At 38.5% G+C, this 20,655-nt stretch overlaps 1 protein-coding gene across 18 annotated transcripts in view; it reads left to right on the top strand.

The window, feature by feature from the left end:
• The window catches only part of LOC117382306 (neurexin-1a-like), a 313,634-nt gene that overhangs the window by 251,201 nt on the left and 41,778 nt on the right, over positions 1-20,655 (top strand). For 11 of the 18 annotated variants that reach the window (XM_033979430.2, XM_033979425.2, XM_033979417.2 and 8 more), the window contains 3 exons: positions 1,383-1,554; positions 11,281-11,370; positions 12,438-12,757. In XM_033979430.2, the coding sequence (XP_033835321.1) occupies positions 1,383-1,554; positions 11,281-11,370; positions 12,438-12,757 (582 nt within the window). The remainder of the gene's footprint in view (positions 1-1,382; positions 1,555-11,280; positions 11,371-12,437; positions 12,758-20,655) is intronic. The other 7 variants (XM_033979439.2, XM_033979432.2, XM_033979441.2 and 4 more) reach the window with 1 other exon arrangement.

The following is a 20,655-nucleotide window of genomic DNA, read 5'->3' as shown; positions in this document are numbered from 1 at the left end:
TAATAAAGTTCTGTCCTCGGCTAGGTTTGTATCAATCGACAAACTTTGCTCTGAAGAAGACGTTCTGTAGATTTTTGCTGTTTGTTATGGTATAATCTACACTAGTACAGTAGATAGCCATCTCTTCTGGACACGAGTAGACGATTCTTCCTCCCTCCTCAGATCCGTCTTTTGACACTGTATAATGAATGCAGTCTTCACAGCCCTTTAATGAGTCAGTTTCACACAAACCAGTCATGTGCTCCTCTCACTCAAATATGAAGATCTTTCTTGAGGTTTGATGGAATGTGTTGAAAGTATTTTAGAATGTACACCCCAAACCAGCACACATGGTAGCTCTGCTTGGATTTAATTGATAATTTAACACATTGATGTAGATGTATGTGTTCGGGGAAGAGGCCAGATGGCAGTAGCACACATCAGCCAATGAATACAAGGCTAAAGAGGCTAGTTTGGGCCATCAATTTCCATGTATGCACTTCACATGACACACCACATGTTAGAACATAGCTACAACATAGGTCCTTTTTTTAAACAGTTTTAGCATATGTTCTAATTTTCAATAAATATAGTTACTCCATTGCCAGTAGTCGTGCAGGTGGTCACCCCTCTCTTACTGAAGTGTGCCATTGGATTTTGATTCATTATACAACCTAATGACACTAAAGTCTAATTTATAATTTGTACAGATGGCAGCATAGTGGCACTCAAATGCTTCAGTCAATAGCATAATAATAGCATGTTCCAAATGAATATCCGCTACTGCTGTAAAAGCACCTTTCCCAGCAGGACAAAAACATTACGCTGAAATGTGGCTGGGGTCCAGACTGCGGCGAGTGGCCATATGGTTCTTTTCATACAGCTGGCAGTCCACTATAAAAGGCACAGGCCGCTAATGGAGAGAAAAGCACTGCCTACTCCCATAGTTTATGAACAAACTTTCTTTAATTCAATTACGGTTATTGTATTAGGGCCAAGCAGTCCTATAGCAGTAAGCCCCCCTCTACCCGGGACTATATGATTTGAATGGCTATGCTTCCCAGAAGGGCTCTCTAAATATTTAATTAGCAGTTCTAAAGAAAGGACTTACAAATATGCTTTACAAATATAGAGAACGACTGGTGTTAAATGTAAAAAAATATATATAATCAAATGCAGAATGGGAGATTTGTTATTACAGGAGAGATAGTACAAGTAATTATTGCTGTTTTTATTCTTACCCTTTTGAGGTTGCAAAGCACCTTCCCCCACAATATGTTTAGTTTGTTCCTGCAAAGTCTGTAATCAACAACAAAATGATGTGCTCTTAAACAATAAAAGCCTTTGTGTTGGTATGTGTCATTACTCATGCCTCTTCCTTTCTGTTTTCTTGTGTTTTTCAGGAAAGGGGGAACATCGCAGTTGTATTTAACGTGGGCACAGACGACATAAACATAGAGGAGACGTCTAAGTTTGTAAATGATGGAAAGTACCATATAGTGAAGTTTACCAGGAGTGGTGGTAATGCCACTCTGCAGGTGGATGACCTGCCAGTCATAGAGCGCTACCCCACAGGTGAGTGAGCCAGCTCCTACTACAACTGCTCATGACTACTACGATTAATACATGTGTTAGTATGTGTGTATGAGGAGGGCTGTTCTTAATCACTTAATACATAGTTTTCTCTGTTTCCAGTTGCAAGAAATGACCTATGCCTGTAACTCTGAACCTATTCACACCAAGTACTATTATTAAAGATAATGGTCTTTTCAAGCACTGTCATTAAGAATTAAAATGACTCTGTATTGCACTATTGCATAAGGGATTTTTTGGTACAGGAATCATGCAAGGCTCTGTACGATCTTGTCTAAAATAATACAAATCAATCCAAAATTAAAATATTAAGAAATTTCTCAATGTGGATCACCAATAAACAGCCTGTGTATGAAACAAAAACACCAAATCAGACCTTAACCTGGTCTTTTGTAAGAATAAAGCGAAATATCTTGGGTTTAATTGGGAGCTGTTTTTTTTTTAAGAAGTCACATTGTGCTTGTGTCTGCTATATAGTTAAAAACTGTGACACCCAAGGATCATTCTGCATTAGAAAACTGCGCTGCCCAATGCGAGCTGACATCGCAGTAAACATCACAATAAAGCGCCGTGTAGCTGTCGGCCCCTTCAATGGACAGCGGCGCATCACGCTACTGAGCCACAGATTGTTTTGATTTGTACCAAAATGACTACGCGATGCTGCGGAATCCTACGCGTATAGCCAATTAAGAAAATAAAATTGGAGAACGAAGTAAGTACAGAGCAGTGGGCGTAAAGATTGCTCAAACATGCACCAATCACTCCAAATACAACTTTGCTTGAGTAAATGGTAAGAGGAGAAAAGTACAACATGGTTAAAAGCTCTAAAAAGTTGATGTCTGCTTTAAGCTTTAACTAAACTGATACTGTATTAGAAGTAAAACGTTTGATTAATAGTCTTCCCTAAACAGTTCTCTCCCATATGAGTACATGTAAGTAATGGCTGCTTCTTTAAATCCTCAATATCCAGGCAAATAAGTGTAAAAATGGCATCCTCCCACTGTGTCTACATTTCCGCATTACACCTCCCATACACATAAATAACCCACCTACGGCATGTGCTTACTGGAAGCAAATCAATAGACTATTTACAGCCAAATTACCACTTTTATTGTGGCAAGTAATAGTGTGTCAGTTCAATATTTATTTATCTGTCAATACAAGAGATTGATTGAAACAAAGCAAAACAGATGGAGAGACTGCAATAACAAAAGACATATTAATTTTTGGCCAACTCAATATTAATCACCATTTGATACGGTGCTTACATTTACTGTGTCCTTTAGTTTATTTTTACAGCACGCAGCAAATTCAATATTATGGTGTGAACTTGGTCAATGCTGTTAACGGCAAGTGTAAGTAATTTGTTTAGACTTGTTATAAACCCAAGTGCATTGCATTGTGTGAAGTGCAGCTGGAAACAGAAGAAATGAATGGTACGTTTCAGCAGATAATATGTGTACTATAATCTCTCTATGATGCTTTCTACGCTACTGCCACTCTCTCCTGGTGTTGATCAAAGCTGTGACGGTTTAAAGAGGTCTATTTCAATTACTTCAATCAGGTGTAGCATTTTGACCCCTGCCAAATTTAGTCTCCGTTTTGTACGTTGATGCGTTCAAAAAGAAAAAAAAAAAAGTATATGGATTTAACGGTGCGCTGTGGAACTTTGAAGTATGGAGATGTCATTACGTTTTACGGGAATGTTTCAGTAAATGGTTATCTTACTAGCCTTACTCAACTTATCTAACATGTATTTATTTTATTATGGGTGTTTTATTGTTCATTAAAGCGAGGTAACTACACCACAGAGATGAGCTGAGATAACCAAGCGGCATAACAGGCGAAATCCGCAAAGTATCAGCTTTATTTTTTACAGATATTATATTTGTTTTGCAGCTGTAAAACCCCTCACCACACACTTTATACACTTTCCTCACACAGGCACAAACATTTTCTCACATTTCTCTCATTTGAACACTCTCAAAGATCAAAACTTCGTGGATTATATCCCTCTTTCTCGATGATCGCTTTAAATGTGTTGTTCACGTGCCTCTCCGTGCAGAGAAACACTTTAAGTCCAAAGCATTTCTGAAATTTGTCGGTGCAGAATGTTTCATCGACATTGTGGGTTTTGCCGGGGAGAAAACTTGCAAACATACAGCACTTTAGAGTCACAACGCTATCGAACAATTATGTAAATTTGGCTGAACACATTCTATACTGTATAAGAGACAGGGCACGGAAGAGATTGATTGACAATGACCTACAGTCTCTTAGCCAATCAGGACACAGAACACAATGCATATTCATATGGTGGAAAAAAAGCATGCAAAATAGCACGCAAAAAAAAAAAAAAATATGCGAAATAGCGAAAGGTGAGCCGTGATATAGCGAAGAACAAATGTATATGAAGACAAGCAGATGGCAGGCCCAAGTTTTGTTTTACAAGGACAAAATATGCAGGAACAACAAATGGGTCATGGGATCTCCAAAAACGCACTATACACTATAAAAACAACTGATCATAATGTTATTTCTGATTGGCTGGCTGCGATATGTTAGAATAATAATACACACATAAAAATAACATGAACCACAGGAGCAGCTCAAAACAAACAGAACCGGTCTGGTCCTTTAGCATGACTTTGGTGGCCCTTTTCGCCTTGACCACTGCACTCACTCAGACATATGAAAGGAGGGTTTATATGACCGGACTCCACCTCACAGCTCGCTCCAGGTGACGGCGAGATGCTAATGGCTTCTGACACGCTGTGGACAAGAAGGCAAGAAGCATAGCCAGGTTAAACGCTCTCACTCAGACTCCCAGGCCATAAATACCCAAGACAGAAACGTGCTTTTTATAGTCTTAGATTAGTTTAAGTTTACAAAGCAGTGTATAAAACTTTCTATATGATTCATTCTGCAAAAGGGAAGGGGGCAATTGCATTACAGACACCGCTTGTTCTTTTAGTGTAAAGACTATCATAGGCGTATTGAGGCTGGGCAATTTTGGTAAAAAAAAAAATCTCTTGAATGACTTTTTTCCCACCCTCACTTCCTATTGGCCAGGCTCAGCGACGCTCTGAGCGATTGACAGGTGCGTTTAACCAATTGCAATGAAGCAGAGACTTTCGTTACAGCTTCAAGACAATTTAAAAATACTATGAATCAAATTTGTAGTTGTAATTTTAAGGCATACCGTCCGCTCCAAATCAGATTCAACAGTATCCATTTTATTATTGTTTAATTCGCCACAATCTAATCTCAAGTCTCTATACAATTTGAAGAAGACTGCGCTAACCCCCAATAATGAAACCGCTAAAATAAATGAAACTAAAATACATGTATTAACCCTTAAATGAATGATGAGGCATCCTAAGGTGTTACCAAGAATTAAATCCATCCACCCATAATGCATCAGTGTCAGTACCACGATGCAGGCTAATTACATGTAATCAGGATTATAGCCGTTCACCCCAGCAGCACATGCGGTCCTCAGTGCGCGTTCGCCTGTGGTTTGATTGGGCTCCGTGTCTCCTCCAGCGATCTCATAATAGCAGCCCTCAGTCGCTCTCAGGCCCCTCTCAGATCAACAGTGATTAGAACAGGAGAAGACAGCTCAAGATCGCGATGATGAGTGGAGAGGGTGAGAGACAGGGAAGACGAGAAGATTATACGGGAGGGAGGGGGCCATTCTTCTCAAAGTAAGGAAATAATTGCCTCACCAGGGCCTATATTGCTGCCCTTGTAATCTCATTAAAAAGTCTCGTACCGCATACTTATGTACCATTACCAAGTCTTTAGCACCATTATTAGGATCTCCAATGCAAAACACTTGCACTCTTTTCTATTTAGCCCTAACGCGGCGTTGGCTCGATACTGTGAGGAAGCTCTTCTCTTGAGGCTTCATCTTGTCCGAGTACATTTAGGTGGGGCTGGATTCAGTGGACACTGGACAGTTCAGCGTCTAGGGTCATCAAAGCAAAGAATATCATTAGGCCTGTCATGATAATTACTATATCGTGACATATTTTACTGTGCATGCTTTTTCTTTATACTCGTGCAAACAGTTTAGTTATTTTTCTGCATTACGATGACATTTTAACTATAGAATTATGAGTTTCTGTGACTCATTATAGACTCAAACTAACTACTTAAGTGTATTCTGTGTTCTGTATTTATTGCAGCTCATATTTTTTTTACATTATTGTTTATTCAGAATACTTTGCTTTCTGCTTTATGGTTTGGTTTGAGCATTATCGTTTATTGTCTATACTTCAACTGTATATCACACTTCAAAATGTGTTATCGTGACAGGCCTGCTTATCATTTTTATTCAAATGTTAAAGATTTTGGCAACAGATACCATGGGCAACTGGACCCTCTCAATATTCTCTTGTTTTGGAACACATCTATCAGTGACGTTACAACATTACTTCTTCTCATAGCCAGCGTATGGGCGGAACCTCGTGCATCTCATGGGACATTTCTTTAAACAGTGCCAGTTTTGGGAGTGACTGTATTCTGGTACAGTTACTTTTTCATTTATTTGGAGCATTCACCATCCAATTACTTTCTAAAATCAAACAAATACACTGTGGAACTTGATCAGGCAATTCAGGCATCAAACTGCATGCAATTAGTAAGAAGACAACACAGCTCTCGTGATGTGGGAATTTCCTTCCCTAATTAGTGAAAAATCAATGCATTACAAACAGCAACATAAAGCTGTTTTAATCCCGTTTTTCTATATGTAATGTGATGCAAGTTAATGTCGAAGTATCCAGAATGGAAAGCTCTGATTGGACGTTGTAACGGAATACGGAATGAAATACATTTTAATGCAGTACAGTAATTCAGTTTTCTGTAACTAAATACATTTTCACTGGCCAGAACTGCAAAAATCCCAGGATCCCAGGAACTACAGTGTGAAAGTCCTATAGTAAAAGGTGTAAAAATGTAACTAGGCCAAGTAACCACGTAGCGTCCTCACCTAGAGTATTCGTGGTTGTACTCTTGGTAGTGACCATTTGGTTCCGATAAACTATGCACAGTTATTATCCTCCCAAAAGAAAGCTCATATTCATAACTAAGCCCTGTTATTCCATCCTCATTCCTCTTTAGTTTCCAGCAGCACAAAAGTAAAAAAAAAAAAAAAAAAAAATCGGCCCATTCTCTTGAGCTTGAGCCATGGAAGTAATGCCAGCACAATAGCAGTGCCAGACCTGAAGGCTACATCGCTCTATAGGACTGCGGAACATGCAGCACAGACACACAGATAATGGAGATGTCCCTGGCCTTATTTTTTTACCATTATGAGAACATAGTGCACTTAGCCAAGACCCTCTCCAACCGTCTCCCCTTCTGTCCTGACCTACATCGCATCCCCTTTGCCTTCCTTGGTGTTCATTGCAACCTTTTTTCACCTTGTACGTCGCGATACAAACTTGGTTTATCCATAAAAGCTCCGCCTAATCTGTTGTTTTGTCTCTGTCCACCAGCCTATTCAGCCTATTGTGCACGTGAGCCATTACTGCGCACGCTTTTAAAATGTTGCAGTGTCTCTATTGAAGCCATAGTAGGAGAAGAGGGACGGATTAATAAAAATACTAGCTTTATTTGTTTTGAAACCACCTCCCAAATCTCCTGGCGCTCCAAAACACTCGAAACATTTGCATATTTGTTGATTCAACGTGGCGGATGTCCGAGGGCTTGTAATTAGATAAAGCTCGCTACCTTATCTGAGCACTTTATTAACAAAAAGGAAACAAGCGAGCAAGGGCAGAGCGGGTCGGTTTGGGATAGTCCCGCTGAATGGCCCCTGTCTGGAAGCGGAGATAAGACTTTACCCCGCCTCCCTCTATAAAGAAAACCAATCGGCTCTCGGCAGCGGTCGTAAGAGCCGCTGGCGCTTGAGTGAATGGGATGCCGCGTGGGGTCCCGGAGGAGGCTATTGTTGAGCACTCCACTGTCCCATAGAGAGGATCAATACACGATCAGGGCTTGATTATATCCACACCTAATTAACCTGACTGTACGGAGAGGTGCTGAGACAAACACATGGAGACTTGGGATGCGCTCAAGTTAGTGTTTCTGTTGCCAGTTATTGACAACAGAGATATTTAAGCACAAAGGAGATGTGAAACTGAACAATTAAAACAAAAGAAATGAGCGTGTAATTTGAATGTGTATGGAAAGACGCAAGACCTAGTATGAAAGTAGCTTGTACAACATAATTAAGGGGAATGTAGTTAGTTAGAATGATGTTTTCTAACCATAGACTTTATAAAGAAGTGGACTAAGCGAGTGTGACATCACCAGTCAAATAAAACTCATCGAGGCCACTGGTCATAGGGGCCATTTTGGAGCCAACTTCCATATTTGGAATTCTTGGAGTATCATAGCAACCAAAGAGCCAATCCGGGGCCAGACAGATGAAGCTACGCCTGCACCACTGCTGTCAATGAAACCTGTTGCTGAGCGGGAGTGACCTCAAGGAAAGGAGGTGTCTGATTTCTCTCTTATTAATGTTCATATCTTGATTTACGGACACAATGGCAAAATAAAAACACCAGAATCATGTAGAGCGGGTTAATACAAACAGAGATCAAAATGACGAGTCTTGACGGCAGCCGTTACAGAGAGAGGGCCACAGTTTTCCAATGTAAAGTGAATTGCAGCCGATGTGGAGGCTAGCAGGTTAGCTATGTCCATTTATATATAAAGTCTATGTTTCTGATGTGCAATAATCAATGAAAGAAATACTCAATAAACATGTTCCCAGCAAAAAATTGTATTGTTCAAGTAGAAATACATAACTACTACATATAGTCCAGCTAATACCACTATTTTACTTCCTTTTTCTCCAGACAAGAGTTCATAGCTAGACCTTCAGATTGCAGTGAGATTTTGCATATATTACCACAAGTCGAGAACAAACTAAATGAGCATTCAAAACTCTTAAGTAGTTTTTAATGTAGAATGTACACATGAGTAAATATGTACTTACTTTTCCCCAATCGGGAGCACTCAAAATGCTTCGCCCTGACATTATTTTTTAAAACCCTGTTTATATTTTTATGGACTGTCCTTACTGTCCTACAAACAGCTGGGGGCTAACAGCTCCCTGGGGCCTAGTTTGGCACTGACCTCTGCAAAGAGTTCACAGTCACAGAAAATGATTTAACTAGCACTCCCCCGTGACTGTAACGTTTTGGTATCAAGACAAAAATACCTACGTTTTTCCATTAGGCTGGAATCTGCAGTGTTTCTGTTTCTATGGGGCTTGAGAGGATCAAACCCAGGAGCTGTAGCAGAAATGTTAACCACTCTGCCACTGTACACTATGCTATATAATAAACCATCAAGCTCCACGGTGTGATGTAATTCCTGGTTTTGAATTCAAGCCGTGTGCCTTTACATAAACACAAAATGGAGATTGCTACTATATTTTACATTCGCTGAGCTCAGAGAGGTTTAGTGACTTCCAGCTGAAAAATAAATGTAATATATTCTTCAGAATCTCCGCCTCAGTCAGAGCATTCACAGAACTATTGTTTCAAACAGGCATTGTAATTCAAATAGTCCTATTCTCTAAAGTGCAAAGTACGTTTTCATTATAGATCAAAGATGGCATCATTAAAGGTCCATGCAGCTCTATTTGTGATGGTTGAAAACACTATGGGGCATTGTGAGTGTGCAAAAATCAAATAAAGAAACGCAAATGTGGAGTAGAAATGAACTGTAGCAGTATTAAGTAATAGTGTTAGTTTGTACTACAGTTGTAAAGGTCATGCATCTGATAAAAAAAATGATTAGATGGTTGAATAAATTGAATAGTTATTGCAGGATATAACTCAAAAACTAAACTAACCCAATGCGTTTATTCCAGTGCATTCTGTTTGTGGTAGTGTGCAATGCGCTGAGACCCAAGTTCCTCATCGAAGTTATGGAGAAGATTCCTTTAGAACAATTTCATTTTGTGATGGCCCAAAAGGCACCTTAAAACGGGCACTATAAATTAATTTTCCAGATCTGCGATGGTTTGTGCCTATAGTAAAAAATTATACCGTAACATTAAACTTTGTGAGGTGTGGGGCTGCATATTTGACATGTCCCAAGACAAAACTCCGGCTTTCAGAGCGAGTGCAGAGGAGATCTATATTCTGATCTATCTTCTTTCACATACTTTCATAGTCACTCCATCACAATGAGCTCCTCTGCCTGTTTTTTCAACACCATATCTTTTACAGTAATTCAGCGATTCGATTAAAAGTCTTATTAAGGGCATTTCATCAAGCGAGCAAGTGCATGCGTTATGTCAGGCCACTTCTCTCATGGACAAATCTTCTTTAAAGGAAGCTATTCACCTCAAAATCCTGGTTAGCGAGCGGATCCTTTATCTGGCCCAACTGAATTAATATAGTTGATGGGACAAACACACTGTCGATCTGCCGGAAGAATGGAGCGGCTGAATTCAATCTGCGCAGACAATGGCGGAGGAGAGCGGGGCGAGATGGAGCGGCTATATGCTGCAGTGTGTGTGGAGGTGATTGGAGCCCATTAAAGTGAATATGACACACGCTTTTCATGTTTTTCTAATTATTACTTGGTTTAGTACCTGCGGTCAATATTTCTTAGTTTTTAGTCAAGAGGCGGAAAAGAAGACGAGTTGAAAAGAGGTACATAAATACAGAAAGTAGCAGTGAGTTCTAAAATGGATACCTCCACCTAAGCAAGGCAAGTTTATTTGTATAGCACAGTTTGTACACAAAGTAATTCAAAGTCTTTAAAGAAAAACATTAAAGTCACAATACAATTAAGATTAAAAGAGAAGAGTGCAGAATAAAAGCTAAAGGCTAAACAGAACCGTTTGGAGCCTGGATTTAAACATTGTCGAAGTAGAGGCTGAAATGCTAATGTTTCCTCATGTTTAGTCCTGACTCTGGGCCCCAGCAGGAGGCCGGTCCCTGAAGTCCGCAGAGTGCGAGATGGTTCATATGGCACTAACTATACGGCATCAACACGGAAAATTCCATCCACAATGCAGGGACAATATAGAGAGACAATATACAGGCAAGGAACACATTTTTCTGGCCGACTGAACAACAATTTTACAAAATAAATGTGACCTCCTTTTTCCAGCCACAGCTCTGGTCAGTACCACATGAATGATCTTTACAGTGATTGGATGCACTTTGACCCTGTCTTTTCTCTTACTGTGAATGTATACTGTGTTCTACTGTTTTATGGCAAATAGTGTGTATCTCTTGTCAATAGGCTGTTAAAACGGGGTGGGCATTTGTAATATGATAAATTCTTGCACAAATTATTAAAAGCATAAAATAATACATTTAAATGAATAGTGAAGTTTAGAAGAAGTTAAAAAGACTTAAAAACAGTGTAAAAACAAATGGGGTGGACATTTATTTGGGACGATTGGTGACATTAAATTTGGTTTTGGTTTGTGGATAACAGTAGGATTAACTTAGAAGAAAGACTTTAGTCTAGTTATTGTCAATTAATATAGACATAATTTGTTGAATAAAATAAAATAAAAGGATTGAGGTTTGGTAAAATAATGTTTTAGTTAATATTGTTTTTAAATAGATAAACTCTACTAAAAGTATGTGCAGTTGTGTAGCATAACCTTTAACCTTTGACCTTACAGATTGTAACCAAGAAATGTCTCTTTAAACTTTAAAGGCAACAATGATAACGAACGCCTGGCGATTGCTAGACAGCGAATCCCATATCGACTTGGTCGAGTAGTTGACGAATGGCTACTCGACAAAGGTAAAAATCATTAATTAAAATTTTAATAAAATTAATTTGAACATAAACAAGTTATAGGTTTATTTTGTAAATAATAAAAATAAATTAAATGTACAGTTAAACATAAAATCAAAATGATGTGTAGAATTAAATGTAGTCTTTGATATTATTCATAATAATGTATTGATTTGATAATTGTAGCTGATTAAATACTTAAGGTTAAAGGGACTGTAATAATTAAAATAGATATATATTTTTCATAAAATATTTTTAAATTGTAGTAGTCTTTTGAAGTAAACGTTAAATGATAAATGTAAAAGTTTGACAGTAGCCTTGCATTAGCTGTTGTTACACACACTTAGAAGTGTTTGTTTGCTTAAATAGACCTAAACAACCACAATATGAATTGGCTCCAGTTACAGAGTCCCTTTAACATGATGTAAATCTATGCAGGACTAGAGCAAAGTTTTAAACCTAACTGAGTGCATGCTGTGTTTGAATAATAACGGGCCATATCTTCACTCAAATGGGAGCCCTCTTCGGATTTGTGTTTTGTTTTTGAAAAGGAGCTCTCATTTCTCATGTGCCCAACCATACCTCACTTATGTTCATCGGTTGCTTTTGTAAATAGATCAAATATTGTTGTGCCTTGCTTTGTCGAACCATCCCTACCTCTATGTTTGCATGCTTCTCTTTGTTGATTTCTAAGTGCCATTGTATCTTATGAGTCTTTAAACATGTTTTATTTCTTGTTTCAACAAATGACCAATTTACTCTCACTTCAATGGTGGTTTGTTCCTGCTTCTTTTTTGCAAAATAACCCCTTTTACTTTATTTGTTCTATTGCCTTTTTGCACTATCCCTTTTAGCAAAACTGCATTAATCCTGATTTTGTTTTTTTTGTTGATACTTCTTAAGCTTTCCATCACAATAATGACAATAAATTACCAGGTTCTGCCTCTACAACCTGTAATTTATTGCATTCATTAACCACTGGGCCAATAATCTGTCTTTTTGCTGTTGACTAGAAGTGGCTGAGTCCACGTGCTCAACGCCTTTTGTATATATGTAACATTGTTTTCCCACAGGGCGGCAGCTTACCATCTTCAACAGTCAGACCACTATTCAGATCGGAGGCTGGGAGCGCGACCGCAGCAGATCCTTCCAGGGGCAGCTCTCGGGTCTGTACTACAACGGTCTGAAGGTCTTCAACATGGCCGCCGAAGGGGACCCCAACATTAAGATCCAGGGCAGCGTGCGGCTAGTGGGAGAGTCGCCCTCCTCCATCACTCCTCAGTCCAGCACCACGGCCAACCGCTCCGAGACCTCCACATCCATCATGGAGATCACCACGACAACCGCATCCAGCCGCAGAGTCAAGCAGACCACGCCCCGGGAGCCACAGCAGGTACACAAACTTTTGTTACTTGAGAAACTTGGACATTTTTAAAGGGATGAATCTAGTTTTTGTTGTATTGTCCATGGTGATATAAATAAGTAAAGGGATACGTCACCTTTTAGCAGTGTACACCCTTCCCAAATGCTCACTCGCTTTATTTACCATCTATCAACCCCAGAATATTTTTCTCAGTCTCTGTAGTAGAGTGGCGTCTGAAACTGGAGTTTAGGAGTATATGTTTTTCCCACTGTGCTCAAAATCTCCTCTAGTCCTCTGTGCTAAAGAGTGGACTAGCTGTATTCATGGGTTTCAGCTACTTTTTTCTAGGTGAAAACTTTTTCAAAAGAATTGTTAATTGCTAGGGCTGTGGTGCTAGATTTTCATCGCTCTGAAACCCATGGATAAATGAATTCACAAAAAGGCTCATTGATTCCTCTTGTATAAATACATTTTAAGTTTCACCTCCTGCCAGCAGATTTAGCAACCAAAAGTTAGTCACATATCGATGTTGTAAAATATTGCTCAAAAGTTTCAATGCAAAATCGTTATTGATGTAGTCGTGGAGCTAAATATTGAATCATCACTTTTGATTATGTCTCACTATAAGAGAAACTGAGTGATGTATCAATGAAATGTGCATGTGCCACTTATACTTGACTTTTCACACTATTTGATCAACACGGCCCTCAATATGCCTGTGTGTCAATGCCACTGAGGGGATGAAATAGAATGAAATAAAATCTAAATACATGACACACAAAGGTCATGGTAAAATCATTCAGACCCGATGCATTCAAAAACTCGCGGAAACTTCAGTTCTTTTTCTACCTCCACCGCAATCATTACTTTCAAATAGTGTCCAGTTACTCAAATCTCATTTTGTTCCCGTCTTTACATAATTGGATTCACAGCAGGTCACTTTACTTTGATCCAAGTGAATATACTTAGTCCAGAACGTTGTAGCCATCATTTGTGCTTGCACTTTCCAATCAGGTGGTAATACAACTTCAGGCAGCCAGCTTCAAATTACTACTTGTTCATGTAATATAAAATGACCGCCTCCAGTGAAAGACTGCGCTTAGAAAATACCTCACTTATATCATTACATCTATATGGACGTTGACATGACGCTGTGAGGGAGTGCAGATGCAGACAAACCATACGATAATAAATATTGATCTGTCAGAATGCTTTTCTCTGAGCGCAGTGTGGCTCCTGGACCATTTCAGGAGAGTGTAATGTAGCAGAAATATCAGACAATCCAGTGTAATTATACCCCAGCTTCAAGCAGAGTGGTAAATCAGCGCAAGAATCAAGAACTGACAGAAAAGAACAAGGATTTCAAGATGTCTTTCACACAATGTTGCTTTTGAGTTGACATTTCAGAATGGTTTATAGCTATTGTATTTCAAATGGTGTTGGAGAGGATAATGAGCTAACTAAATGTTTAAATGATACCTTTGTCCACTAATTTGTAAAAGTAGGGGTAGTATTAGCAGCAGAAGCAGTAAGTAGAGGTAGCAGCAATGTAGTTTTGTTGTAGTATTCATAGAAGTAGCTGTTTAGTTGGTGAAAGTAGCTGAATAGTTTGCGTTCGCGGTGGAAATGCGATAACGTCATGATTTCAGATGGATGACAGTGGCTTATATAAAATGGATTCAACTCATGATGCACAAATGTTGAACTGTATTTGTGTTAGATATTGCGTTTCCATATTAATCTTATGTCTTAAAGTCCTTTCAACTGACATCAAGCACGTTTTTGGAGTTGTTTTTTTCATGCCGAAAGAGAAGATATTGAACTTTATGCCTGTTTTTGTTTCATTTTCATGCTCAAGAATTACAAAGCGATTAACCATAAACCAGGTCAGCAAAAACAATCCAATCAGGCAGTTAAAAGGCAAATTCAACCAAAAGAACTGTGACCTGCCCTCCAGCTCAATAGAGGTTATGTAGATGATATCACAACCTTTGGAAATGTATTAGTGAGTGTCAATGGAGAGTAATGAAATAGTCTCCTGTAAGAGCTCAAAATGCATCTAAAATGTGAAAGAGCTGCTACGATGTAATAACAAATACACAACTCCACAAATCTGGTAACACTTAAACCAGAAAATCAAGTAAATAGTAGTAGAAAACCAGTTAAAGGGCCAATATTACGCCATTTTCTATGTTCTAGTGTTGTTTCCTCATCAAAAACATACCTGGAGTTGCGTTTTTCACACATTTTAAACACACTGAGCTCTTCTCTCAAACAGAAAACACTCTGTTCCACCTTGTGATGTCATGTGGTAATACAGGAAGTGCTCCATTGTGTTTTTAAACTCCATACACCTTCACTTTGGATAATTTCAGCCCTGGAATTGCCAATCTCTACTGAACTAAAGGTAAAAGGTAACCAGTAATAATAATAAAACATTACACAAACATGTGTGAATGTAACAAAACACAATTTCAGATATGTTTTTGATGAGGAAACAATATTATAACATGACTTAAAGCTCGCAAGAATCCATTTTGTGTAATATAGGAGCTTTAACGGTAAGCTCACAGTCATCCTAATACAGACTTTGGGATCGTACAGAGTTGAAATGATGACCTTTCTCTCCTTAAACATGTTACTGAGTTTGTGTGTTGAGGAAATAATATTAATAACATTGAAAACAATAACCCCAAGGACAAAAATGAGGCAAAAAAGCAAAGAAACACACTTAGTTGGTTGAATAAAGTGATGTAAGTGAGTAACCTCCATTTTTAAACAAAGAGTTAAAATGGATCATGTTTTCACAGCACTGGAAGTAGTTTTAACATTTGAAACTGCAATCTAACAGTTTTCTGAACACAGGCTGTATTGGGGAAGTTGTAACACAAAGATTTTTACCTGAGGCTATGTATGCAATATCCTGTACACTCATTGAGAAAGGTCACCGCACTTTACAATGAACTACAATGATGAATGGGTCTCACAAAAACAAGTGCAATCAGACAGGGCAATTTTCCTTACCGAGAGCGCCCCCTTTAGGACAGAACGGTCTTGGGACACTACACCTTCCAAATATAAAAAAAAGCACAGTCCATTCAGTGCCTTATCTTTTCTACAGCCAGCAATTTGACCATTGTTCAGCGGTTCCATCTGCCCTTGATAGCCAATGCAATCCAGCCTCCTGCTTTTATGTCCTAAGAGCCTCACATTACGGAGACCGGTACATTTTTTAGTATGGCAGCTCCCAGTGGAATTGAAATGGCACTCAGCATATCTTGGCGAATTGCAGCCTGGTGAAAATGGTCAAGGAAAAAATATATAGATTCTGCTATCCAAGTGTAGTGGTATCCAAGTGAAGCGGTATTCAAGCTAATAGGCAATATAGGTCCCAAACCTCCTGCAAGACTTTTTTTACAAGAAGAAATGGAAGAAGTGATATTTCGCAGCTGATGTCACCAACATTTCCTGGGGGTGTGATGCTAACTGTTGGTACTGCTCTGTCTAAAGCTTTGTTAGACTTTATTTTAACACAATTTTACCAGAAATAGCTGACTTAGCTGGAACTACATCAGGTGAGATCTTTTGTGTTTTAAACAAGTCCTTGTCAAACAACATTGCAGTCAAAAGCTAGCTAGGATTGGCCAACAATTGTTATGTTTGTCGCTCTCACATTTATTTGTTGAAAAGCACAGTCTCCAATACGACCATGGAGGCTTGCATTGATCATAGGCTCCTGAAAATGTGTTGTTTCAATCCACTTTGTATTATTTTAAACAGTGTTTGCATTGCATTGTGACGTGACTTAATTGTGAACAGAAGTAGCCCATATTGACCAAGTTTCTAGCAGAGAATCAACACTCTGCCATTCCACTTACAGTATTTACAGTATTGACTCAAAAATGGGTCAAATCTTTGGCTAAATTCAATTATCATGTAGAAATTAGGCCGGATTTTGTAATGCCGTTGCGCGCTGTACAGTATATCACTGAGAGGTTGCTATGAATGAAGGCTTAGTATTTGCTGCTAGCCTTTTATCATTTTTGTTCCCACTTATTTGACATTGTGTTGGCCCCACAAATTATCCACATATCTCATCTGAATTGGCTGTGCTGCTGGTCCAGATGACCAAGTTTAAATTACATAATATATTTTAATGAGAACACCCCCAGCACTATAAAGAGGCTGTGTAGACTTGATGCATATCCGACTGTGGCCCACTTATACCCTACAGAGAAGGTTATTATGGTTATTGTAATGTATTTATTTAATTGAAACGGGCACCGCTGTTACATTGGGTGAACCAGATGCACTGGACAGCTTAAGCTTTTGGGTAACATTACATGACAGTCATTTTCTCGGACCACTGGGTGACCACTCATGCCTTAATAACAGAGATAATATCATCTGAATGCTCTGGGCTAATCAGGGAAGAAATGCACCATGTGTAAAAAGTTGACGAGTCAGAAATGTCATAATAATAATAATTTTGGATTTTTACTAGCAACAGATCCCATTATAGAGATCGTATACCAAAAAAATAATGATGTCACATTTTTTGCATTAATAATTTTACTAAATAATTTTGATTTGTAATAATTAAGTTCATTCGGATTTTTTTTTTTTTTTTTTTTCTTTTACTTATTCAATTATCCATTCATTCATTAAATGCTTTGTGCCTATTTTTTTGGTCTTTCTTACTGCAGCGAGTGTATTTTGTGGCTTGAGTTGTAGCAGGTCCTTGGCCACACTATTATGCTTTATTGACACAGCAGCCCTTAGCAGCAGTGCCTGGTTGCATCCAATTAAAGTTTCCTTTGTATGCGTCCATTAACAATAGATGCACTGCTCTATACACTTGCAGACACTCACACCATTTTATTTTGTGCTCAACAATAGTATTTAGGGATTACTCACCCACTGCTCGACTAATTGGGGTAATTTTTAATTTGGCCACTATTTGGAGTCTTAAAATTTGCTGTTGAATCTGTGGTCTGCTAGTACTACTGAATTTGAAATAGGTTGTTCCCATAGACTGTATAAAAAAGCAGACTAAGTGAGTGTGACGTCACCCATAGCGTTCGGCCATTGCTAAGCTTAACGATGGCAAATCAGACCTGTTGCTAACGCTACCTCAGGGCCTCAGGGAAAGATATGTCTATTATTAACGTTCATATTTTGACTGATGGACATTGATGGTTAATACGAACATTTTAAGACCAAAATGACGAGACTCACTGCAGCAGTTACAGACATAGAGGTGACGATTTTTCAATGTAAAGTGAATTGGAGCCAGAGTCAATAGAGCCAGAAGCGCGCCCGTGACCACTTCCTTTTTGGAAAGCGGCAGCTAGCAGGTTGGCTATGTCCATTTATATATACAGTCTATGGTTATTCCTGTCTAAGGCCCATTGTTTTGCGAATAGATGCAGTTTCCATACACACAATACATAGATAAATACGTTTAAACATGACAATATTACGCTGAACTCGCATTAAAATATTCCATGAAAGTCTATAGCTTGAGTAAAGATTTGAACACGTTATGGGACCAAATGTCAGCTTTAAAAGACAGCATTTAATACTTGATGATACTTAATCAAAGCCCTCAGAGATAAGAGATAGGGCCCTGTGCCGCTGCTCGCCTCCGGCTCAGAAAAACGAGCGGCCGCTGCTATCTCGTTCTACCATTGAGGGCTTTTGACAGTGATGGATCCTCACCTGCACCGCTCTGGATTATCAGCCTGGCCCAGCACGCACACACACACTGTATAAATCGTACTGTGCTCATCGAGAGAGAGAGAGTCATCCGCCAACAGTTGTTTCTGCAAAAATATCCTCTAAAGTTACACTGGCCTCCTGAAAGACGCGAGGACGGAAAGACAAGGCAAACTTTTTCTTTGCATCACTGAACAATGGAACAACAGTGTCAGTGTAGTTTTTGTATTCAGTATCAATATGTGCTTAGCTGTATGTTGATGGTAAAAGCACTTTAAAATGACCACAGGTTCCAAGGCCTGTCACTACAATTACTATATCCACTTCAATACATGACGGATGGAACAGTATTTTTGGGAGTCAGTATTTATTGTGTGTGCTTTTTCTTTGAACTACTGTGGCATTTTTGGTTATTTTTTTGGCAATATGATAATATTTGACCCATAGAAGGTTGAATAAATACATTTTAATGACTCATTACTGATGCAAGCTAAGTACTAAAGTGTTTCATTCAGCTATTTATTTATTGCAGCTCCTGTTTTTGTTTTTTTGTTTTTTTGGGGTTTTTTTTATAAATAATATTGCAGATTTTGAATAGTTTTTGTGGCTTAAATCTGCTCTCGGGTTATGGTATAAATTTGTTTCAATATTGTCATTTATATTATCGTACAGAGTAACCCGAAAGTCACTGACAGTTGAAAAAAATTAATAACTCTTTTGTTTCTAAATATTTTTCTTTTATTTTTTCCACAGTATTTAGAGCTACCCTTCCGACATTAATATGAGCAAAAACAGCACCGAGGATCAAACCATCATTGTACAGTGGTACTTTGAGTCACATGGGTCAAATTCACAAACCCAGCGGTGTTACATTTTAATACCAGAGATTCCCCAAGTGTAAATACCATTAAAGGAATAACAAGTCTTTTTCAAAGACAGGGGGCAGTATGTGATCTCCACAGACCTGACTAGTCCTGATTTCTTCCTGTGGGGCGATCTTAAAGAAAAGGAGTTTGTGAATAAACCGCAGACAATGAACAACTTAAAACATAATATCGAGAATCAAATAAGAGCCACAAGCCTGGAAATGCTTTCAAATGTTATGCAGAGTGTGTTGGATCGAGCTATTCAGTGTGAAACCGAAAATGGTGGACACTTAAAAAACATGATTTTTAAAAATTAGGTAATTTTTACTTCCCCTAGTTTAAGTAGTGATAAGTTCAAGTGTAAGTGAACAATTATAACTGTATATATTGCCAAAAATCTCGGAAGGTTCAGTTTACTTACTGTTAGAATTTGGTGAGTATAACGTTGAATTATAGGAGCTACTGAAGATTTAAAAGTGTCAGTGACTTTTGGGTATATTTTCTTCAATATATCACACTATTTGTTACAGTGACAGGCCTACTGATGCAATAAGCAACTTCATCAATTTGCTGAATGTCTCTCCCCACTCTTAACCTCAATTTTATGTTTGTATCTGTTCTGTCAAATAAATCCTATCCACTTATATAACACATTTCAGAAACAAAAACTGTTTCCAAAGTGTTGCACAGTACTCACATGAAATGCAATGCAAATATAAAAAATACAGCTCTGGTTAAGTCTACTAGGCCAGTAACCACATGTATGAGCAAACGCTGTGTTTTCTGTTTTTATGAATCATTCAATATTCTCTTTACAAAATAATGATAATTTTTGCAGCTTTACTCATGTTCCACTTGGTCTCTTAAATATATTCATAAGCCCGTCTTACAGTGAGGTCAAGCTGATATTCGTACTCACACTGGTCCTGTTTGACCCCTACTGACCCTCATGTTTCTTTTATCACCTCTTTGCTTTGAACAGTTTCATCTTTATAGCTCGGCGCTTGTTGCAATTTGAGCAAATACAGATAACAGTGTGTTTCTCAGTACGATAAATAGCCACAAGGCAATATCATTGTTAGCGAAGAGCCAATTGGCCTTGTAGTGTTTGTGAATTAACCCATAGGTGAGGGGTGTAACGGTTATTGTGGGAGATTGAAGAACATTGAGGACACATTGTGCAGCCCATTTCATTTACAGCCACTGCACAAAGCCTTGTTCCAGTCCAGCAGATCCCTATCTCAATATTGTTGCACTGTAAAACTAAAAGCAATAGCACTAACTTTTTGTGTGTGGTCAGTTTAAAGATGGTTTTGTCTTTATTTGGATTAACTCATTCAAACT

The sequence above is a fragment of the Periophthalmus magnuspinnatus genome, chromosome 15 (assembly GCF_009829125.3).
Source record: "Periophthalmus magnuspinnatus isolate fPerMag1 chromosome 15, fPerMag1.2.pri, whole genome shotgun sequence".
NCBI lineage: Eukaryota > Metazoa > Chordata > Actinopteri > Gobiiformes > Gobiidae > Periophthalmus > Periophthalmus magnuspinnatus.
Note: the sequence above shows the minus strand (reverse complement) of the source record. Positions and strands in the feature narration are given on the sequence as shown.